Source organism: Panulirus ornatus, chromosome 25 (assembly GCF_036320965.1).
Source record: "Panulirus ornatus isolate Po-2019 chromosome 25, ASM3632096v1, whole genome shotgun sequence".
In the NCBI taxonomy this organism is placed as follows: Eukaryota; Metazoa; Arthropoda; class Malacostraca; order Decapoda; family Palinuridae; genus Panulirus; species Panulirus ornatus.
This window is the reverse complement of record NC_092248.1, coordinates 4651697-4675545: the sequence shown is the minus strand read 5'-3', so window position 1 is coordinate 4675545 and position 23849 is coordinate 4651697. Positions and strand designations below refer to the sequence as shown.

Here is a 23849-nt window from a genome sequence, read left to right as displayed (position 1 = left end):
GAATCCTGCCTTTTCACTGTGATTTTTCATGGTAATTATTTGTGCTTCTACAGCTCCCAATCTGCACTGCAATAAATAGCAAAGAAAAGGGGAAAAGGGTAGACCCCTTGGAGTGAGAATTCCTTTGATATCTTGATCCAATTATACAACCTTGTTGAAGGTGACTTTTCACTCACAGTGTAACCACAAACAGGCAGAGTCCAACAATTCACCAGAACTTTTAGTCGTCCAAGTCTTCTCATCAGCATGACTCCTCTCTCAGTTCCAGCTTTCAGATTAACGTCCTCGCTAATCATCACTCCCAAATACTCTGATTCATTTCCAACTTCTGATTCTTCTTTATTATAACTGTCTTTGCATGGTGATAGTCTGTCAGTTTCAAAAACAAGAATCCAGCTTTTCCTTACATTTAATGTTAAAATCCTTTTCCTTCACACAGTCAAGTGACTTACCATTGTATTCAACTTGTCCTGTGATTCACCCAAAGGAACAGTATCATCTGCATACAACAGCACTTTCACCTTTCATCCTGATTCAGCACTTCATTACAGTGTCATTCAAATCTCATGTAATGCTTCATCTCTGAAAACAGAACAGAACCATGATTGATATTACACTCCTACATTTTATAACTCATATCATCATTTGCTTATTACAAGCACAACTTACATTATAATGACTTGTAGGTAAGAGCAGTCACAAGTCTTTCATGCATATCATAGAGTCACAATTTTCTGGATCTTCTCTAATGTTACATGCCTTTTCTTAGTCAGTGGCTGTTGTATGCATAATCTTTTTCTATATGACTCTCTCTATTATGTGCATAAGTGTAAAGATCTTGTGTACATACCCTCTTTCCCAACTGAATCCACATTTCACTTAATCTGCATAAGGTTCATGAATTTAGCATAATCACATATCTACCATATATCTTGCCAGCTATCCTAAGGACTATTTCTATACATTTCCTACAGTGGATTTTCTTTTCTTTACCATTGTAAAGTGAAAGAATTAGGTAAAAGCATTAGTTAGAAGTAGTAGACAGAAGCATTTGGTAGAAGTAGTAGAGTGGAACGTGAGGCAGAAGCATTAGTTAGTAGTTGGTTGGAGCACTAGATAGGAACCTCAAAAAACAATGCAGTAGAGTTAACAGTGGCCTGTTAAAGGTGAGGCACCAAAGGCTAAGAATCCCTACTGGAGTACAACATTTATGGAGACTTACCTTGGCATCCCCCTAGAGGGAGTTCCTAAAGGGAGTGGGCATCAGAGATATAGATAGATAGAACAGTTAGTTTTTATCCAGGTATAAGGTACTTTCCTGCTTGTTTGTACTGTTATACCCACTTTGAAAATCCATTCTGCTGTAGCTTCAAGTCCATTCTTCACCATCTAACTAACTACTTCATTTACTACTACAGTTTTTCTATTTTTTAGGGTTATTACTGGTTTTCTTACCTCCTGTGTACTACATAATCTTTTGACCTCTAATTGTATCATATCAGTACTCATGTCTCTTATGCCATAATTCCCAATAATTTTTCTCAGTCCATCTCTAACAGATTTCATCCTTTGTCATAAACAGTCTCCCATGCATCCCTTGCATCTTACACAAGCCTATTATCATTGTCTGCTTTCTGTTTTGGAAAGTTTTTTTTTAGTATATTGTCATTCATTCTTTTTTCAAGTTCCTTGTGTGTTGAACATTTGCTGAAACACACCATTTTACTTTTTCATTACACTTTTGACCTTTGTATATCACTATTTTCTGGAAGGTTCAGCTTTTCCTTTCAAGCTTCTTTTTTCTTTTCAATTTCGTTAGATCTTTATTCCTTTTATTAATGAACTCTTTACATGCTTCAACACAACCAACGAATTCTTATTCCAGAAGTCTTCAGCTTGCCTAATTTAGGCTTAGGAGAATCTTTCACAAATCAAACCGTTTCTAAATACTAGGAGTAAAGTCAGATTGATGACTAAGTCACATTATAGATACAATGAGGCATTTTCAGTGTGCACTTATGTGGAGGGTCTTTTACATTTTTCAAAGTTACTAATGTAACATGTATAGAGAAGATGTATGCAATTTATATTAATAATGAATTCCATTTAGCATGGTGTCTCAAGACATTCTTTTGAGAACTTTACTACAACAGAGGGTGGGAACCAATAAATCCTTATGAGATCCAGAGCAGCCCTCTTTGATTTCCTTTTATGAGGTTCTGAGGTTTATAATCTTTAAAGGATAGGTCATAAGATCCCTCTTCTTCAAGCTTGTACAGTAAAACATCTTGTGCCCTACTCTTTGGGGTACTCCACAAAATCTGCATTAATGGAGTTCCAATATATTATCACTGGAAACTGGGTTTTTATTAGCCCCTAGATAAATGTAGAATATTTGATGTATGTACATTTAGTTACTGTGATTTAGCATTAAGTCATATGCCAAAATACAGTCGATGTACACCGAGATGCACCTAACAAATCAAAATATACTGAGGCCTTCAGTTTTTATACCAGAGTTCAAGAACTGCTGAGGTCTTTTCAGAGTAACCATCATGATGGTTTTGGCAAAGTTGTTAATGGTCATATATTTAGGTATGGGTAGGTTGGTCTTACCTTGATCAGCAATCAGTCACATTGCTTGGTTGCATGCAGTTAAGTGCATTTTACTGAATAGGTGTTTTAATAGCCCATATCCTCTTTGGACTAGGATAGCTGATGTGCTTCAGGTTTATTCTGTGCACCACTGCCATCAGGCTCTCAGCTTCTCTGTTGCTTTATAGTAACAGCATGAATAAGCCATGAGATGTAGATTGCCTCTTTTAATTAAAAGAGGGATTTAGCTTTGTATCATGTCAAGAATTATTAGTTTTATACATGAATGTTGTTCATAGAAAAATTTATTTTTCACAACTAGTCAAAACCATATTTACAAAAACAAAAGTGACTGTAGTTAACTTCTTTAATGTTTTTTTTTCCTTTCAGACATATTTACATACCTTGGGTTGGATCAGACATGAGTTTGACAAGACAGTTACAAGGAACAGCTCTTGTATTTACGTTTGTATACGTGTGGCATGGAGTGTCTACCCAAGTTTTTTGGTGGGCAATGATTAACTTTTTTGGTATTGTTGCTGAGAAATTGGGGGACTACATATCTCACTTTCCAGCATATGAAGCATTTGAGGTAAGTTATTTTTGTAAAGTGTTTGATATAAGGATTTTTTTTGTCATTTATGTCCTCTGCCTTACTTCTGTAAGCCTTACATTTGCTTTAATATTCATCAACTTCATGTTCATCAGATGAAAACCTAAAATGGGGAATTTATCACCATCACTGGGATGTCACTAGGTTAAGTTCTTGAAAATGCTGTCACAAATTGAATCATTATAAGTAGGGCAGTTTAAACTCATTATATAAGGGGGGTTATGTTTCTGACCATAGTTTTTCCATATTTTACTTTTAAGTATCAAATATACATGAAATAAAGTAGTTAAAAAACAGCTTATGATGCTTTCTTATGATTCATTATAGATATTTAATGAAAACTAACCAGATGTGAGGAGAACTTGAGGTTGTAATTCAGTGTGATAGTGTGAAGTTAGGGTTACTAGTTGGGAGAGAGATAACACACTGGCTAGGGCTTAAGCTTAAAATCTCCTCCAGCATTTCATTTTAGGAAAAGTACCAAGCAATCTCTGGATACTTTGAACCCTGAAGCAGTCTTCCTTTCATACTAATCACAGTTTTGGCTCACATTCTTTTCTAATTGTTTAAGTGTGTAACTTCCTTCCATTATAATTTTTTCTGAATATGAATACTTTAGCCAAGAGTTTCCTGCCATATCAAACCTATTAATTACCTCTAATTTCACATCGAGAATGATGCCCGTTTGTACCTTTAACATTCCCTGCAAACTTACCGAAATGGTTACACCAGTTTTAGAGGCAGTTAATGATGGAGAAGCAGGTACTTAACACTAATCATGGCATATGTCATGCATGCTTTTGTTTACAAGCCATATATTTATGGGCAAGTGGGATATGAACTTAAATGTATTTCACCAGTTTGTGAGATACAAATCAATTAGTGATTTTTTATGTATACATTAGAAGCAGAATTTTATCCCTGGGGATGGGGAGAAAGAATACTTCCCACGTATTCCCTGCGTGTCGTAGAAGGCGACTAAAAGGGGAGAGAGCGGGGGGCTGGAAATCCTCCCCTCTTGTTTTTTTTTAATTTTCCAAAAGAAGGAACAGAGAAGGGGGCCAGGTGAGGATATTCCCTCAGAGGCCCAGTCCTCTGTTCTTAACGCTATCTTGCTAATGCGCGAAATGGTGAATAGTTTGAAAGAAAAGAAAAGAAGCAGAATAGAATACTGATGCATCATATGGTCACTAGTCAAACTTATGAATGATTTAGAAAGAATTCAGAAACCTGTCACAAGCAAGTTCAAAGGACTGAAACTTTTGAAATATTGTGAAAAGTTGAAAGTACCCAAACTCTGCATCTCGGAAGGAAAAAAGGAAAGATATATGATGGTTTATACTTGGCAGCAAATTGAGGGCATCATAAATTATGTACTTGATCTGATAGCATTTCAGCAAGATAGATACATAACTATTTAGTCTGAAATTATACATAGAAGCACTAAGAATATGTCAAATGTAAATATACATCTGTCCCTTTGCACTGCTATACATAAAGATCCCTGCTTTTACCCATATTTGCTCTTAATACTCTTCTTTTACACAAACTCCCAAACTCTGACACCACCTTCTACAGTTTTTCTCCTAGAGCTCAGGATAAAAATGGAAAGGTTTTCCACTGTGATACTGGGAGGAATAAGAAACAGACATGGAACAACCACAGAAACATTTGAAAGAAAATTTGATGTATGGCTGATGTCACTCCCAGATGGACCAGGAGTGACGATTATGGAATATGTTAGGTAGCAGATTGAAATAGTATTATTCATCCTTCACAAGCAAGATGTGCAGTGAGTGCTATTTGCTAGTCCTGCCATTTTGACAATCATGTTTCAGGTACTTGCAAGAAGGCATTATCTTCAGCTGCTTTTCCCTATATAGGAGGTGGATCAAATGTGCTCATGGTTATCTTTTGGGAATTAATTTTGCAGTACTTGGAGCCCCAGCTTTATTATACCACCACATCCTTCACATAGAATAATTGCAGTTCAATGATGTGTAAATGTTTATTGATCTCCAAAACACATAGATAAGCTTGGATCAATCAGGGCCCTCTCTACTCAAGAGAAAGCACCAGGACATGAAGATAAGGCTGCTGTCTTGAACTCCAGGTCCATTGCTAAGGGTGCTAGGGAGATTTGTTGCACTGAAAGCACTGTATGATTGTTATGGAAGACAGGAGGCTAAATAACAGTTGAAGATTTCTAAGTTTTTCAAGGAACATCTAGAGGCAACCACTGATGTTGCCTCCAGCCACTTTAGGAGTGAATATGAAAACAATGTTAATGGATGACATATTATCTTGATTATGCATTTATGGTATGTACAAGGAATAGTAGTTACAGTATTACAGATACATTTCACTGAAACACTGCTTGACTTTAGTTTTTGTTAGAGAGGGGCTCAAAAGTCACTGGAACCAACTGGCTTTTTCCATAAGCTTTTTACTAATGTTCACAGCTTACTAATATAGATAGGATCAGGAACCTACATCACAGAGAGTCCTTTTCTGTATATCTTTGACCACATGCATCTTATTTTTTTTTTTTCAGAATGGTAAGGAAGTGAATCCATACTAAACATTAGAATTGCTCTTTGAATTTTTAATAATAATTTAACTTGTTGATTTTTACAGTTAGCCTATGTTTTCAGAGCCGGTGGTTCCCAGGGTCATGGCAAAGAAGGCTTCATGGATTAGTGGCCGTGTGCCTGTATGTGCCATCCCTCACTGCTCTTGTCATATTTCTTTCCAATCTTGACAATGCCTTAGTCATAGGAGACAGAATATTTATCTCAGGTTTGTTTTTTATTCTGTCTCATTATTCACGTTTTGAAACTGAAATGGTTTGGATATATAAAGAAGATTGAGGAAAGATTGACTTAGATAATTTAAGTATCAGAGGTGAAGGGAGGAAAAGGGAGACCAAGGAGATGGAAGGATTGAGTGAAAATAGGTTTTGGAGTACTGGGTCCTAAACATTCAGAGGGGTGGAAGAAATGCAGTGAATAGAATGAATTGGATTGATGTGCATATTTGGAGCAACAATCTGGCAGTGCTCTATGCCAGGGCATATGAAATGGACAAGGTAAACCATTGGGTAGTCTTCGTAGCTTGGATGTGGATGACAGGTTCTGGTTTAAGTATTTGTAAGTGACAGCTAGAGAGCGAATGTGTGTAAGTATGGCCATTGTTCCTTTGTTTTGTTAAGGTATTCCCCAAGTGTCATAAGAGGCAGCTTGGGTATGGAAAAAGAATGCAACCCCTAGACCCCTTTTATGGGGTTTCAGCTTTGAAGCTGCATTTTACATTGGGAAGGGTAAGGTGGGCTCATTTGATGTGGGGAGGTCCACAATGACAATATAATCTCTTCATCTTTCATCCACTGGTGGTTATACTCTCTTATCAAAGGCAGAGTCTGGGAACACCATGATAATGATATATAATACTACATTACCATACATGATTAGCGAAATGGTCTTCAAGAAGAAAGTACATCTCAAATTGTGGCATGGTGCTTTTATTGCTGAAAGTTGCTTACTTGACACATCACAGTTGATAAATCTCACTACCTCCTCTAGCACTAATGTTAACAATGGTGCTTTGATAAGAATAGATTCATTCAAGATTTGCTTTCTTCCAGTATTAGGTTGAGTTTGATGTATGAATTATATGTGCTAGGATGTACAAATTCCTGTTGTATGTTAGGATTTTTTGGGGGAAGCTAGACAGATTTTTCTCCCATAGAATTATATGTATGAAAGGATAGTTCATTATATAAGGGAGAGAGGTACACCAAGAAACAGATAAGTTGATTCTCTGAATGGACTGTGAGGATGTCAGATTAATGGTTGTTAATTAAGCAGAAAATTCATATTTTTCCTCAAAAATGGAAGGTTTCATCAATTTGAAATTTATCAAACAATTAAGCTTAGTTGTAATTATGAATATTAACTGCTGTAATAGTGTGAAAAACTACTCACTTTGCCTTTCTAAACTTGAGTTTATATGTAATGAGGCTGGATGTATTTGACCCATCCTATATAAACAGTACTATAGACTGTTAGGAGCTGAAACAAGTACTAAAGTTTCAGTGCATTAAGTGTGAAACTTCAACCATATTGTATTCACAGATTGTGCATTTTTCTTTTCTTTTTTCAGGATTTCCTCATTGTACTTTAAGCACCTTCTTCTTCATGTTCTGTTTGGGACAGTGTAGTATGGAGCTGCAGAACTGGAAAATAAGACAAAAACTACGTAAACAGTCATAATTTTAAATTTAAACCAGATGCATTTAGTTAGAGGGCAACTGCAAGTGATATTGATAATCAAGATTCATTTCGTAGAGTAAGTCTGCTCTATTGTCAGATTTTCTTAATGGTTTGTGCTACACAGTTTTTTCTTAATTTTGTTCATGGACCAGATATATGTATTTTTTCTAAAACTAGAGCACACGTTGGAAAGTAATTTAGCAGGTTTAAATAAAAAGAAATACAGACATTGCTGAAGCACTGTTTGCTTAGCTGTATCATTGGCACACGCCACTAGAAAATTTGATGATATGGCTAGTCTTAAGCTGAAGAGCATATCCACAAAGTGTGATGGCATTGACAGAACTTATGTAGGGTAGCTGTTAATTGACCTCACATGGATATTGACTGACCAAATATTTGATGGCCATTGACTGATTTCACATTTGATGGCTGATTATTAACCTCACATGCATTAGCCATGACCAACCTCACTTGTGATGGTTGTTGACTGACCATGCATGTGATGGCTGTTGATTGACTGTGTGATGGTTTTCAGCCTCACATTGGCCATTGATTGACTTACATAAGATGACCTTTGAGTGACCTTGCATTTAATGGCTAGATGACTCCCAGTTCTTTTCAACATTTATGCACATTTTTTTTATATGGCAGTGCAAGGGTATTTTGTTATATTGAAATATTCCCCAGGTCTGTGTTAGAAATCTTGAAGATATTTTCATGTAACATACCAAGAATTATAAAGATATACTGTAATCTTAAAGCCATATTTTTCAAGGTTTGTATGTAAATGTCTTTTTATATGTGATTTTATGATGACATTTGACTTTCATGTGGAAACAAAATGTTAGAAACATTTTGTTGTTGTGAAGTTGGTTTCTGTGATAACATGTTAAGAAGTGGATGGTATTTATACAAATATATTTTTTATGAAGTAAGCTTTGGTCATGTACAGAAATTCTCTTCAAGCCAGGATGTCAATGAAATGTAGAAGAGGGCTCAAATAGTAGGAAAAGCAGAGAGAGAAGTGGAAAAAATAATCTTAGAGTTTTGAGGGAAGCAGAAAATCTGCCTTTTAAAAAGGACAAGTAATAGCTCTTAGAAAAGACTATAGATATTGAAGAGTTCCAAAGCTTAATGGTGTAGAGAAAGGTGAGAAATAGACATATTGGCTCACCCTTGAGTTGCAAATGGCATCACAGTAATCTTGTGAAGCTATGGCTTGCCAGGTATAATGTAGTCATGCTCTAGCTAATTATGGGTTCTCATAAGCAAACAGTTCTCTGGAAAAGACACCAAAGTTAAATCTTTAGAGGAGGGGAAGAGAACTAACATTGTAGCATAAGGCAAGAGGGTGAAGTTTTTAATTCAGACTGTGAGAGTCTGTAATTCAGAATTCTTTGGTCTAAAACCAATCCATAAGTGATTGCAGTACTTCTATTATAAATGTTCTTTTGATGTGTTGAGTGGAGATTTTTTCTTCAACTTTGGCAAAGGTTTGATGAATAATTGACAATTTTATCATTTGATTTTAAATGCCTGAAAGTGTGCCAATATTATATAAGTTTTAAAAATGGCATGTTTTTAAAGCATGTCCTGGGATCATCTCATTGTTAAACCTTGGATTTAAACTCTCTAGTCTGAGAAATTGCACCTCTTGACAGTATAAGATAACTTAGAAGGTATTAAAAGACATCAGATCTTCCTTAATCAATACGAATTTACTGTTACAAATAATGAAAGTCCCGCTACAGATGTAGATATATGCTGCCAAAACCTTGTCTATGTAACAAACGTAAAAGGCAAGATTTTACTTTAACATGAAAGCTTTTACAGGTAGTGAAAACCTTTACGACAGAGTCGCTAAAGGCAGCTGAAGAACAGTTTGATTGGAAATACATAAATGGTGCATAATTTCTCTTTTAACTAGTCAGGCAAGGATGTGTTGTGTCTTTTAGGTTGTTTTTTCTTTTTTCTTCATTAAATCATCAATGAGGGGGGGAGGGGTATCTGGATGTTTAGAAGCATGGATAAAGGGATTGAATTAGGAAGTATGTAATAGGAGTGGAAACTGAAGATATTGCTTCATATGATTGAAATATTTTTGATGGGAGATTTAGCACAAAGGTTTCAGCTTTAGTAAATGAATTTGGAAAAAAATGCAAAACTTAATGTACAAATGAAAGCAGCTGGCAATGAATAGTTTTCGTGGTTGAATTGATTCTCATAAAGGTTACATGGCTGTATGCTTTTGATCCATCCCATGTTAATGGGAATGAAATTAAAGATAATGATGAAATATGTAGAAAGCAGGTAAGCTGTTTAACAAGTTTGAATGTTGTTTTTTCCAAACACTGATGTCACTGGAACTTTGTAAACCTTGAAATATTCATGGGAAGATTTAGAAGGCCTAAAAAATCTGGAGCAGTTGAGATGTGAATGTTAATTATTCATAAAAGATAATGAAAGTTCACTTTGTCAAGGAAGATAATGAAAACCAATGTAGGTCTATTATTATTAATCCTTTGTGCACCAGGGGCAATTTCTGTTTCATCACCACTCATTTTGTGTGATCATTTATAGATCAAAATGTAAAGCCTAAACATTCAGTTTTAGGGTTGAAATATTGAGAGATTAGACTTTTAGTATACATTTTTAATGAGCATCTGGCTTGGGTCCAACACCCCAGATGGGATTTAGCACAATGTAAAACTTGCAGGTAAACCGCTATGCTTTGTTTATACTTAGATATTATCATTTGTAGTTTTGTGCTCGTCAACACAACAAAAAGGAGAATCTTTCTTGTGTTCTGGCAGTAGGTAGTATAGACCCCATAAAATGGAAAGTTAGACTACTTGAGAAATTAGGTATTTCCTTTTCAACAGTGCAGGCACTGAGCATTTGTCAGTCATGTGCTGAGCTTACTTAAATCCATCCATCAAGTCATGCATTTACTAAATAAGCTAACCGAAAATTTACTAATACCATGCATGTAATTAACCAGTTTGCTTCTCATATTAAGCTGTGCATCCTCTTCTCCAACATCCCTGACATGTAAAAACAAAACAAACTGTTGCCCTTATAATGCAAGACTTTACTTAGTTCATTCTAAATTTACATGCTGTCAGATCTAGAAATTTAATCAGAAAGAAAATATCTACTACTTCGAAAGTATTACCAACTTAACAGGTGACACAAGTTTACTATGTTAATAAACTAAACAGGCTTTATATAATTTCCAAATCCATTCAACAGAATCATGAACTGTACAAGCCTCATATATTACTTACACACTTGTGGACGCCACAAGCTATTCAAGCTTCCATAGATAAATGTAAAATTAATCTTTTAATGTGCTTGGAAGGGCTGCTGCTCTACCACTATGAAGGATAAGAGTGGACAGTGTTGCTTTTATGTATGTAGTAATTTTTTTTACATTGCATATTGATTGGGATGGTAAGCAAAGTGATTTATAGTTAATGTAATTTACTAGTAATTTGATTAGTAACATATATACCAATATTGTATACATATCAACAAAAATCGGCAGATGTGGCAGCATCGACACAAACTGTGCACATCTCTCCACCATTGTCTGCTTCCTATGGAAGCATTCAGTAACTGTGTACCCCTTTCCCTATCCCTACCAAGAATGGAGCTACAAAGTTGTGGGAGGAACTATCAATGGGATCTTTGTCTGTGGACATTGGTGAAGATCTTTGTTTGTAAATGTTAAAGAATTAAAGTTCTTGAGCTTTTTTCATGATCAAACAGTATAGCCTCCTTCAAGACTGCCATGGAGGTATCACTGTTGATTAGTTTGGATGTATGTGTCCACTTGTGATAGGCTTCTCTTGTCTTTCTATGTGGAGAAGATTTATTGCCTTCTTGTTGCAACTTAAGAACGAGTTGTCAAAAGTCTTAGACCCATTACAGTCACAGGACTTTTTTGCAGTGTAGTATCTAAGCATTTCATGAAAACTCTCTTGTTTATATTGCAGGGTATAGTTTAATAGTTAGATACATGCAATGTCCAGAGATAAGAACGTTCTCATTTTTTATGATACATCTTGGGCTGTTAAATCTGACCCAAACTTTTTTGCAAAAAATGAAAAATTTAGAATATCTCTGTAGTGACATTCTGGGGAAACTATGGCTGGAATGCATTATTCTTTATGCTATGTTAAATCTCTGAGAATTTCATATTGAATACCAAAGACTATGGGAGGAACATCTGTTAGGTTTTCCTGCAGCTTCACCTTTCTCAGCAAGGCTCTCTTCGTGAACCAATAAATTTGATTGCTCAATCGGGCCTGTTAGAGACATGTTAGGAAGGTAGCTTCACCTTGGCTTTCCCAGAGGAACTATTCCTTTGGTGAGACCAGCATTCTTTGGACAATACTTAAGTTTAGATGTAGAGGTTTTGCCTTATGTAGCACTATGGAGTTGCCACCTTTTGGGGGAGATGGGCCCAACTGTGCCACAAGGTAACTTTTTTTTGTCTTTTGTCCTCTGAGAAAAATCATTTTCTTTGGCCCTCCTCCTCCATGTATGTAAAAATCTCAGAGGTTTTAAGTATGATCCAAACCCTTGAGCAAAATTCAAATTTTTAAGAATGTAAAACTTTCAGTGCAGCGTCCCATGAGCATTTCTTTCTTTGTTGTTTTTACTCTTTGCCTTTCCCTTGTGAAAAATTTTTCGCCCAAGGAGCATCTACTTGGAAATTTGCCTTTCCCATTCTACCAGTAATTTTTTTTAAGAGGTGCCAAAAGTTGCAGTAATGACATCTTATCAGTGAGCTGCTAAGTTGTAAACAAGATCACATAGAATGATTAGGATAACAGTTTCATTCTCGAGTGACACCACGTAGAAAACATAGAAAATAAAGGATTTGTTCAATTTTGATCAGATTGTAGAAAATATGTTTGAGATTCATAATTTTTGTAAACATCTCACCTATTTTTTGATTATCCAGTGTTATATTTCATGTAAATATGTTATATGATTTTAGACCCCCTTTAGTGCATTCGTAAATAGATTGAATTTATACTGAAAAAAATCTTGCTCATCATCTAGTAATCAATGTTTAATGAAATATATCAGTAATTAAGTATGGGCTGGATCATGAGTGGATAAATAGAAAAGATATTGCACTAATCTTTTTTACTTCAAAGTATAATTACAATCAACCCATTAGAAAAAAAAAATCTCACTCAGACAGTCAAGCATGCAGTCCCAAATAACACATGTACTTTTTTTTTTTTTTTTTTTTTTTTTTTTTTTTTGTCGCTGTCTCCCGCATTTGCGAGGTAGCGCAAGGAAACAGATGAAAGAAATGGCCCAACCCACCCCCATACACATGTATATACATATGTCCACACACGCAAATATACATACCTACACAGACTTCCATGGTTTACCCCAGACGCTTCACATGCCTTGACTCAATCCATTGACAACACGTCAACCCCGGTATACCACATCGCTCCAATTCACTCTATTCCTTGCCCTCCTTTCACCCTCCTGCATGTTCATGCCCTGATCACACAAAATCTTTTTCACTGTTTATACATAAACGAAAATACAAACCAAGTGAAACTGAACATAAAAGCAAGTAAGCCAATGTGTAAACAGGAATGAGAACACATGCATGTACCTCTGCCAATATAGCAAAAAAATGAAGTATAGGAATTCATAAAACACACTCATGATATTAAACAGCATATAAATATCAAATAAAAGCAAGCAAACATAACAGGAAACAAAATATATTTATTCTCCCCAAGAAGGGTTAACTCATGAAAGTTTTACATTGCCCCTTAAAGCAATGCCTTTTACTATCCCTGGGATAGGGGAGAAAGAATACTTCCCACGTGCTCCCTGCATGTAGTAGAAGGCGACTAAAAGGGAAGGGAGTGGGGGACTGGAAATCCTCCTCTCTCATTTTTTTTTAATTTTCCAAAAGAAGGACTGGAGAAGGGGGCCAGGTGAGGATATTCCCTCAAAGGCCCAGTCCTTTGTTCTTAACGCTACCTCGCTAATTCAGGAAATGGCTATTAGTATGAAAGAAAAAGAAGGCAAGTTTGAACGAAGAAAAACTGGAGGAAGTGAAGTGTTTTAGATATCTGGGAGTGGATTTAGCAGCGGATGGAACCATGGAAGCGGAAGTGAGTCACAGGATGGGGGAGGGGTCGAAGGTACTGAGAGTGTTGAAGAATGTGTGGAAGGCGAGAATGTCATCTCGAAGAGCAAAAATGGGTATGTTTGAAGGACTAGTGGTTCCATCAATGTTATATGGTTGCAAGGCATGGGCTATAGATAGGGTTGCACGGAGGAGGGTGGATGTGTTGGAAATGAAATGTTTGAGGACAATATGTGGTGTGAGGTGGTTTGATCGAGTAAGTAATGAAAGGGTAAGAGAGATGTGTGGTAATAAAGAGTGTGGTTGAGAGTGCAGAAGAGGGTGTATTGAAATGGTTTGGCCACATGGAGAGAATGAGTGAGGAAAGACTGACAAAGAGGATATGTGTGTAAAGAGGTGGAGGGAAGGAGAAGTGGGAGACCAAATTTGAGGTGGAAAAATGGAGTGAAAAAGATTTTGAGCGATTGAAGCCTGAACATACAGGAATGTGAAAGGCGTGCAAGGAATAGAGTGAATTGGAACGATGTGGTATACCGGGGTCGACGTGCTGTCAATGGATTGAACCAGGGCATGAGAAGCGTCTGGGATAAACCATGGAAAGTTTTGTGGTGCCTGGATGTGGAAAGGGAGCTGTAGTTTCGGTGCATTACACATGACAGCTAGAGACTGAGTGTGAACGAATGTGGCCTTTGTTTTTGTTGTCTTTTCCTGGCTCTACCTCGCGCGGGGGAGTGTGGGTGCCGTTTCATGTGTGGCGGGGTGGCGACGGGAATAGATGGGGGCGGCAAGTATGACTGTGTACATGTGTATATATGTATATGTGTATGTATATATTCATGTATACGTTGAACTGTATCGGTATGTACATGTGCGTGTGTGGGCGATTATGTATATACATGTGTATGTGGGAGGGTTGCGCCATTCTTTCGTCTGTTTCCTTGCGCTACCTTGCAGACGCGGGAGACAGCGAATAAGTATGATAATGATCGTAATATATATAGAACCTATAAAAGATCCTACCTAACTTTTTCTAGCAACCTAAATGTACCACAATTGAGGAAAAACACGATAAACTTTGGGCATTGCTCTAAGTGGAGGAATTTTTCCTCGGTAACAACAGTGGTCGTAGATTTATTACTTTCTCCAGCAGCATTCAGCAAATACTTTATGGCAAAGAGAAGTCGTTCATAATGTTTTTGGGGAAGATTTTGCTAGTTCTACCGATAATAAACATAATCATGGGCTCATTAACGACCATGGGTTTTCGTTACGTTTTGATTTATTTTCTCGAAGGCTCGTACCTTCTAAAGCATCGTAGGGCGAGAAGAAAATAAAATCATGAGCAAAAGGCAATGACTTCAACTAAATGTATAGTGATATCGGTGTCTTCCAATTTCAGTGTTTAGTACTGTGGTGTCCCTAGACTTGAACTTCGTCGTTTTATGGAAGACTGAAGATTCTCCTTTCAAGTAGATTGTTTTAGGTTTGAAATATCTCCAAAATTTCAGTTTCTCCCACCCACCTTACATTGAAATTTAAGGATATATATTATAAAGGATCATGAAAAGTCTTTTGACATATTCCCATAACGTTTATGTCCACTCCCGTTGTGTGATTTTGCTATTCGTGAACAGGGCCTCTGAGAGGAGGGTGCAGTGGGTACATCGTACCTGGGCCCTGGAATTTCCTGGGATCTTAGAAAGAGCAGAAAATCAACAGCTCTCTCTCTCTCTCTCTCTCTCTCTCTCTCTCTCTCTCTCTCTCTCTCTCTCTCTCTCTCTCTCTCTCTCTCTCTCTCTCTTCCACCCCTCAATCATCCTGTATACCCTTTATGGCCTTGCAGGTCATTGCATTAAACCGTAGTGGATAAAGACGAAGACTATTAGACAATAGAAGTGGACCCGAAAGGAACTTTGTTCCCCCGATAAGATTCCTCTCAATAACCCTGCGTGAAATACTGTAGTTTTTACCGTAATTATACATATTTTAAGTTAGTATCCATTCACTTTCCCTTTTGAATTCTCTTTGAAATCTGCGGAATTTCACGTGATATTTCCTGAAAACGTCATTTCCATTGTCAATAATAACGGATGAGTGCATGTAGTGCCATCTATTGTTGAAGTGAGAAATTAAATCAATGCCAGATATCGCTTTCTTGCAAAATTTGCATTACAATATTGGTGGAGTTGCATGTCTGAGTAAATTATCATAGCTTTCGTCAAATTGGTAAGAACGACATCGAGATGACGACTGCGTGAAGATGACCTGACAACTGATTGAATGGTGAGTGAATTTAGTTTAAGTTAACTTTTAGGAACAAGTAGGTGTTAAGCAAGGGTTGAGAGGCTTTTGCCTCGCCAACTGGCTGGCGTATAAAAGTTATAACGCTGGTGTCTTATGCGTCTCCTTGGCTCAGTTTTATACAATCGAGAGAAACAGTTTTTCTATTTTAATCTTAGTTCTTGGGTTGAAGATACGGAACTGTCGTCTTATTTTATGTTTGCTGAAAGGGCGATAATTTGAGGAACTCCAGTAAGGCGAGAGGAATAGCTACTTCTTTCCTTATAATCATTTGATGAACAGGTAAACAATGTTTATGCATTCATGTATTTGTGTATATAAAATCTTTATGAAAGTACAGGGCATTATTATTGTTATTATTGTTATTAGTATTATTATTATTAGTATTATTATCATTATTACTATTATTATTATTATTCAAATGTATTTGTTCGAGAAAGGTAATACTAGTAAATGATCCATCAACGAGTTTCCTTATTTGGAAAATGATTTAATATCTAGATGCCTTTAGATATTGATTTCGGTGACTTATATTAACAACACGTCTCTAGGGCCGTCGGGAGACCATGAAAAATCTGACAGGTAAGTTAGGGGTACTTAACCCAAGCTAACGGCAAAAAATATATTTTTTTTTTTCTGTCGTTTGGTCATTAGAATTTTTAAACTTCATCTCCCTTCGTTCGGGCATCCCCTACACCCATACATTTTGACCCGATTTTCCTAACTGCTTGATGGGTCCTTTATTAGGCGTACTTGGTAGATTGCTATTAGGCATTGCTATTATGTTATTATATATTATATTCAACAGAGGCCCCCATTTCTAGGGCTCCTGCATCTTTAATGTACTCATACGTAATGAGCTAGGCTTAAGCTTTCCTCTTTCTAAGGGCTCAACTTTAGCACTCAATACAGAGAGAAACCATCACTATGGTCCTCTTATTACTGCACGAATCTCCTGCTGAGGTGTGCAAATAATGGGTAGGGCTTACGAAACTTTAATTTACAACTATTGCCAATACCACTTCAGAAAATTTAACTCCAAACAAAAAGACTTTACCCTAACCTCTCACACATGACATTTACATACAGTACATGGGTCAGTACTGCCATCATGTACTTATCAAAGCACTGCTGGGGTTGTTCTCCCAACACATCGCCTTTCAAGCCTCTAACCATTCGGCTCACACCATCCACAATCTGGTTACCACATGAGACTACCCGTGTCTCGTTACATAGTCCACTCAGGGACCCTCTCACGCACAAGGCATGCTACCACCTTCCCGTCCAGAGTTGTAGCTACGTGGCGCCGTTGACCTTCACCATACACCAATCTCTAGCCCTCCCGTACCCCTGGGCACCTACAGAGGTTGAGAGATAATCGCTATGGAATATAGCACAGGCCAGTGGTCCGAAGTCTCCCTCCCGCTTGACTCTTTCAAAACTCCTGCAAACCCGATTTCCGTAACTAACAGACTTCCCTATAGTATCATCAGCACACCTTATATCCTTCCCTGCATCACCCAGTTAACACCGACAGCACTGGCATACCTGCAAACCTGGCAGAGTCCCGTCCTCGTGACCATACAACCAGAGTTACACTTCACAGTCGCCACCGTCAAAATGACCGTTCCATCCTTCCCGAGTCGTTAACTGTTGCCCTTGCGGCAAGCCACCGAGCTTCCAGCCTGCGCGATAAATTAAAAAAAAAAACAAAACTATGTTCCTCCTCCCAACGTGCACATCCCTCAGACCACACACCTAGAGGCTTCCTTCCCCTCCTGTTCGGCAATCCTTCGAGAACGCTTCAGTGTAGTAGTCTCCTCTGCTTCCCTCTCATCTGTTCTCATAATATCTTTTTCTCTCGGCTCTTCCCCATCCTCCAGTGTTCCCCGTCGTGACTCATCGTGCCCTAACTCTGTCAGTTTCGCTTCTGGTTCATCCTCGGCAGGTACCAGCCGATCCGAGCCAAATCTCTGCAACTCTTATGTTATATCCGGCATTTTTACCTCTTCCTTACCCTTAGCAACCCAACCCTTCTTGTTCACGTTGACCTTGTAGGCCATCCCAACCTCATACAACGTGATGATCCTATCTAACACTTCCACGATTACCCCAAACCTCTGCTGCAAACCTAGGGTGCATCTTATTCTTGCCCAACACTGAAGGGTCCCTAAGCAATACCTACTGTTCCACTTGCAAAGGCTCTGCTCTCCCCTGCTCCTGGCTTTACTCCGATTCACCTCCATATACTGCTGCATGTTCTCCATGGCAGCTTTCCAAGCAGCCTTCTGTTTCTTCTGGAGCTCCCTCACCCACTGATGGTGTTTGTATAGCAGCTTAGTCTGTATTCACCGTGAACCTATCTAAGGGCCAATGAGGCTCCTTTCTGAACACCAGAAAGTGGAATGAAAACCCTGTCAACATGGGGAGCGTTGTTGTAAATACCTTTTTTTTTTATGTATTATACTGAGTCGCTGTCCCGTGTTAGCGAGGTAGCGCAAGGTAACACAAAAGAATGGCCTAACCCACCCACATACACATGTATATACATAAATGCCCACACACGCACATATACATACCTATACATTTCAACGTATACATACACATACATTTTTTTTTTCATACTATTTGCCATTTCCCGCGTTAGCGAGGTAGCGTTAAGAGCAGAGAACTGGGCCTTAGAGGGAATATCCTCACTCTGTTCCTTCTTTTGGAAAATCAAAAAAAACGAGAGGGAGGATTTCCAGCCACCGGCTCCATCCCCTTTTAGTCGCCTTCTACGACACGCAGGGAATACGTGGGAAGTATTCTTTCTCCCCTATCCCCAGGGATATACATACACAGACATATACGTATATACACATGTACATATTCATACTTGCTGCCTTCATCCATTCTCATTGCCACCTCGCCATACATGAAAGGGCACTCCCCTTCCCCCGCGCGTGTGTGAGGTAGCGCTAGGAAAAAACAAAAGCCACATTCATTCACACTCAGTCTCTAGCTTTCATGTGTAATGCACCAAAACCACAGCTCCCTTTTTTCCATCCAGGCCCCATAAAACTTTCCATGGTTTACTCCATACGCTTCACATGCCTTGCTTTAATCCACTGACAGCACGTCAATCCCAGTATACCACATCGTTCCAATTCACTCAATTCCTTGCACGCCTTTCACCCTCCTGTACGTTCAGGCCCCGATTGCTCAAAATCTTTTTCACTCCATCCTTCCACTTCCAATTTGGTATCTTATTTCTCCTTGTTCCCTCCACATCTGACTCATATATCCTCTTTGTCAATCTTTACTCACTCATTCTCTTCATGTGACCAAACCATTTCAATACACCATCTTCTGCTCTCCCAACCACACTCTTTTTATTACCACACATCTCTCTTACCCTTTCATTACTTAATCAAACCACCTCACACCATACATTGTCCTCAAACATTTCATTTCCAACACATCCACTCTCCTCTGCACAACCCTATCTATAGCCCATACCCTGCAACCATGTAGCATTGTTGGAACCACTATTCCGTCAAACATACCCATTTTTGCTCTCCGAGATAATGTTCTCGCCTTCCACATATTCTTCAATGTTCCCAGAACCTTCACCCCCTCCCCCACCCTGTGACACTTCTGCTTCCATCTGCTGCTAAATCCACTCACAGATATCTAAAACACTTCTTTTCCTCCAGTTTTTCTGCATTCAAACTTACCTCCCAGTCAACTTGTCCCTCAACCCTACTGAACCTAATAACCTTGCCCTTATTCCCAGTCAACATGTCCCTCAACCCTACTGAACCTAATAACCTTGCTCTTATTCACATTTACTCTCAGCTTTCCTCTTTCACATACTTTACCAAACTCAGTCACCAACTTCTGCAGTTTCTCACCAGAATCAGCCACCAGCACTGTATCATCAGCAAACAACAGCTGATTTGCTTCCCAAGCCCTCTCATCCACAACCGACTGCATACTTGCCCCTCTCTCCAAGACTCTTGCATTCACCTCCCTAACAACCCTATCCATAAACAAATTAAACAACCATGGAGACATCACGCACCCTTGCTGCAAATTGACATTCATTGGGAACCAATCACTTTCCTCTCTTCCTACTTGTACACATGCTTGATAAAAACTTTTCACTGCTTCTAGCAACTTACTTCCCACACCATATACTCTTAATTCCTTCCACAGAGCATCTCTATCAACTCTTATCATATGCCCTCTCCAGATCCATAAATGCTACATACAAATTAATCTGTTTTTCTAAGTATCTCTCACATACATTCTTCAAAGCAAACACCTAATCCACACATCCTCTACCACTTCTGAAACCACACTGCTCTTCCCCAATCAGATGCTCTGTACATGCCTTTACCCTCTCTATCAATACCTTCCCATATGATTTCCCAGGAATACTCAACAAACTTATACCTCTGTAATTTGAACACTCTCCTTTATCCCCTTTGCCTTTGTGCAGTGGCACTATGCATACATTCCACCAATCCTCAGCACTTCAACATGAACCATACGTACACTGAATATCCTTACCAACCAGTCAACAACACAGTCACCCCTTTTTTTTTTTTTATAAATTCCACTGCAATACCATCCAATTTTGAAATTGCTGACAAAGAACTTTTTTCTGGTTCATTAACTCTGAGTGACCGCCTGTTTTTGCTCCTTGTAGGATGTATTGTATAGGAATGCTTGTAAGGATCGTGATAATATGTCATGGGAGAACTAATTTGTTGATACAAATGACTTAAAGTCATTCAAGCAAGAATGAAATTGACAGTTTAATTATTTTTAAAGGGAGGGGATGTTTGTAATCCAAAATGATTTCTGGTGATTAAGCGCATTGTTTGCACAGTAAGACTATGGATCATTGTGTGACAACTTTTGAAAATTGTGATTTTGAATGCTAGAAGATGAGTAAGATTCTTTGGATGGGATTGGTGCAATAGATTTTATCATGATGGGTGTGATTGATTTCATCATGATGGACATATGTGAATTTTACAGTTTATAAAGATTTTTTAACTCCATGTTATTTTTCATGATTGTGCTTGAAAGATTCCTGGCTGTCTTGATTATTTGTGTAGTTACTGTACTTTATCCAAGAATAATTTTCTTATTCAGTAAGAATGTATATCACTGAAGATGGCCCCCGTTGGTTGACTGCTATATTGCTATGGAAGCTAGATGATCTCTTTTTTTGGTAAAGCCTTTTAGCTGTCAAAATTGTTTTTCCTAAGAAAGATAATCATTGAGGATGAGTCTGATTTGAGGATGATGCTAATGAGTTTCAATGTTTGTATTTAGAAATTGTATGAGCTTCTGACAGTAATTGAACTGAAAATGTTCAGTTGGGTATTTAAGGATGTTCTGATGGCTTCATAATATCCTGCCAGTCTCTAGTATCTAATTTCTTTCGACATAGTATTTATGATTAATAACTGTATGAAGCTTCCTGCCATATGTGAGATCTTTGTTGTCTTTATAAATGTCTAAATGTTGCTTGATATATCATATTTTTTTATTGGAAAAACTTGTGGCCTTTTATTAAAATCTGTACAGTTGTTGCATGTGAATTTTGACATACTTTGCTGTTTCTAGGATTTCTAGATAGCAAATACATTCATCAATATATAAGTTTATTGTTAGCTGTACCCTTGGTTATGTTTAAGAGGCCACTGTGAAGTACAAGGGGCATCTGTATTTGTTTCTTTGATCTAGTATTCAGACGTTTCTGTTGCTGCTATCAATTTTGATGAATATTCCAATGACATTCTTTTGTTACAAGGTTGAATTGTGTCATTTTGCTCTGCAGAGAACTATTTTTGAACTTCACACTTCTCATTTAGAGAGCTTCTTTAGGGGCTTCAACTCTCCTCTTATAAATATTTCCTAAAAATAACTTTGTACATTTGCTTCTTTTCACTTTCATAAAAAACTGATCACATAACATGCCTTATCTACCAGTGTTATGGAGAAAACATACCAGTTGCATTGTTTTTCTCTCTTGTGAAAGGATGTAATTTATTCTACAGTTTTGATATTGAATTTTAGCCATATAAATATCCTGCAAGAGCATTACAAGTTTGCATACAAATTACTTGGTAGTAGTTGATGAAGTTGATCTCATAAGAGTAATTTATGATTTGATGCATAATCTAATATCCTTAAGGTGTTCTGCTGCTATATGCATCATGCTGAAAGTGGATCTGGGATCTGAAAGCAGCATTTCTGCTATTGTACTTTATATCATTTTGGACAGATAATTACACATGGTAAAAGAGTATCTTCATGAACGGGTCTAATGAATTTTGAAATGATTAATACGACTTGTGTTATCTTGATAGGGTTGGTAAACATGAATACAAGACAAATTTCATGATAATTATGAAAGCCTTACCTTTTAGTTATTTCCATCAAAATATGAACTCATTATTACACGTATTTTGGCGAATGACAGGAAATGTTGCTAGGAATTGATATATTACAATATCATGTAAGCAGAGCTAACAGTGCAATACAGGACAAATGGAGATTTCTTAAAATCCTTTGTTCATGGTATTTTGTTTCACACAAAAAGTGGTAAGATACTTGTTTCATCATGTGTACTCAGTTTCTGAAGCAATTTTTGAGGTTAGTTTCATGGTAAAGGTAATAAGCCCTTTACTTCCAGCCAAAAGGCTGATCTTTTCACTGAAGTGGAGTCAGGGCAGTGTGACTTACGATACTCAAAGACTAATAGCTGCCAGCAATAAGTATAAAAGTAAAGGACTCGCCATAACTGAAATGGACCAGCCATGTTCAACTATGTCCCCATTTACTTTATTCAACAAATTTCATCTTATGTCCACATAATAAGTGTGAAGCAAATAAGCAAAATAGGGTTGAAATCTGGTTCCAATGTTTTTGTTGATTTTAGTTGCAAGGGAATAGCCACTAACAACCATCCCATGTTTAAGTGTTTAAGGCATTAAGTATGTATATCATGACCAAATATGGTTTATGACCAAATATAGTTCAGCAGTTATAATTTGTTTCAACTGAATGGGAATGATTCACAGGATAAACAAAAGTATTTTGGAGCTAAATTTGTAAATTTGTTTTGATTGTTTACTTTCATATACAATAACAAAGGAGGCTAATCTGTACATTTCACTCTTTATTTGTTATTGCATTAAATGTGATGGACTTTATGTGGCAATTTTGTTTTCAGTATTGGAAAATAGTTTTCACTGCAGATTGTGAAAATAATCTCTAAAGAAATGGTATCCCAGACCACCAGGTCATGAGTGATAATGAAATCACTTAACATTTCAATACTTATCCTGACATGAGTGCCTAAAATTCAACTTTTAGTTGTCGGATCATAATTCAGACTGAATAGTATTTGCGATGAGGTTTTAGATAAAAAAAAAAAAAACAAAGTGAGATAATAGCTCAGTTTTGGGGGGGTTTTATTTACTGAAATTGTGAAATAATGTAGAAGCTTGGTTTTCTATTATTAAAACAATTCAAAAACAGTACTCAGGATCAATAGGACATGAAGAAATTGACAACTTATGTAACTGACTGTTCTTGATACTTCAGGGATTAATACTACTACTTTAACTTCATTAATTAAAATCCATTGCAGATTCTTAAAAAACATGATGAATAAAATGTATGATGAGAATTTGAATAAAATATAAATCTTTGAAGAAAATGGTCCGAAAGCAGGATGAAAATTTTTGGGAGGGCTGAAAATTAATTAAAAAATTAGAAAACAGCATTCTAAAAGTTTCATGTATTTAAGAATGATGTAATCTAAAGCTGGTGGCTGATTCATGTGAGAAACTGCAGAAGCTGGTGACTGAGTTTGGTAAAGTGTGTGAAAGAAGAAAGTTAAGAGTAAATGTGAATAAGA

At 37.3% G+C, this 23849-nt stretch overlaps 1 protein-coding gene across 2 annotated transcripts in view; it reads left to right on the top strand.

Annotated features, from left to right (window-relative positions):
* rasp (protein-cysteine N-palmitoyltransferase Rasp) overlaps positions 1-23138 on the top strand; it is a 50143-nt gene extending 27005 nt beyond the window's left edge. For both annotated transcript variants that reach the window (XM_071677317.1, XM_071677315.1), the window contains exons 9-11: positions 2986-3187; positions 5863-6007; positions 7370-23138. In XM_071677317.1, the coding sequence (XP_071533418.1) occupies positions 2986-3187; positions 5863-6007; positions 7370-7479 (457 nt within the window). In that variant the 3' untranslated portion in view covers positions 7480-23138. The remainder of the gene's footprint in view (positions 1-2985; positions 3188-5862; positions 6008-7369) is intronic.
* Positions 23139-23849: the final 711 nt, after the last annotated feature.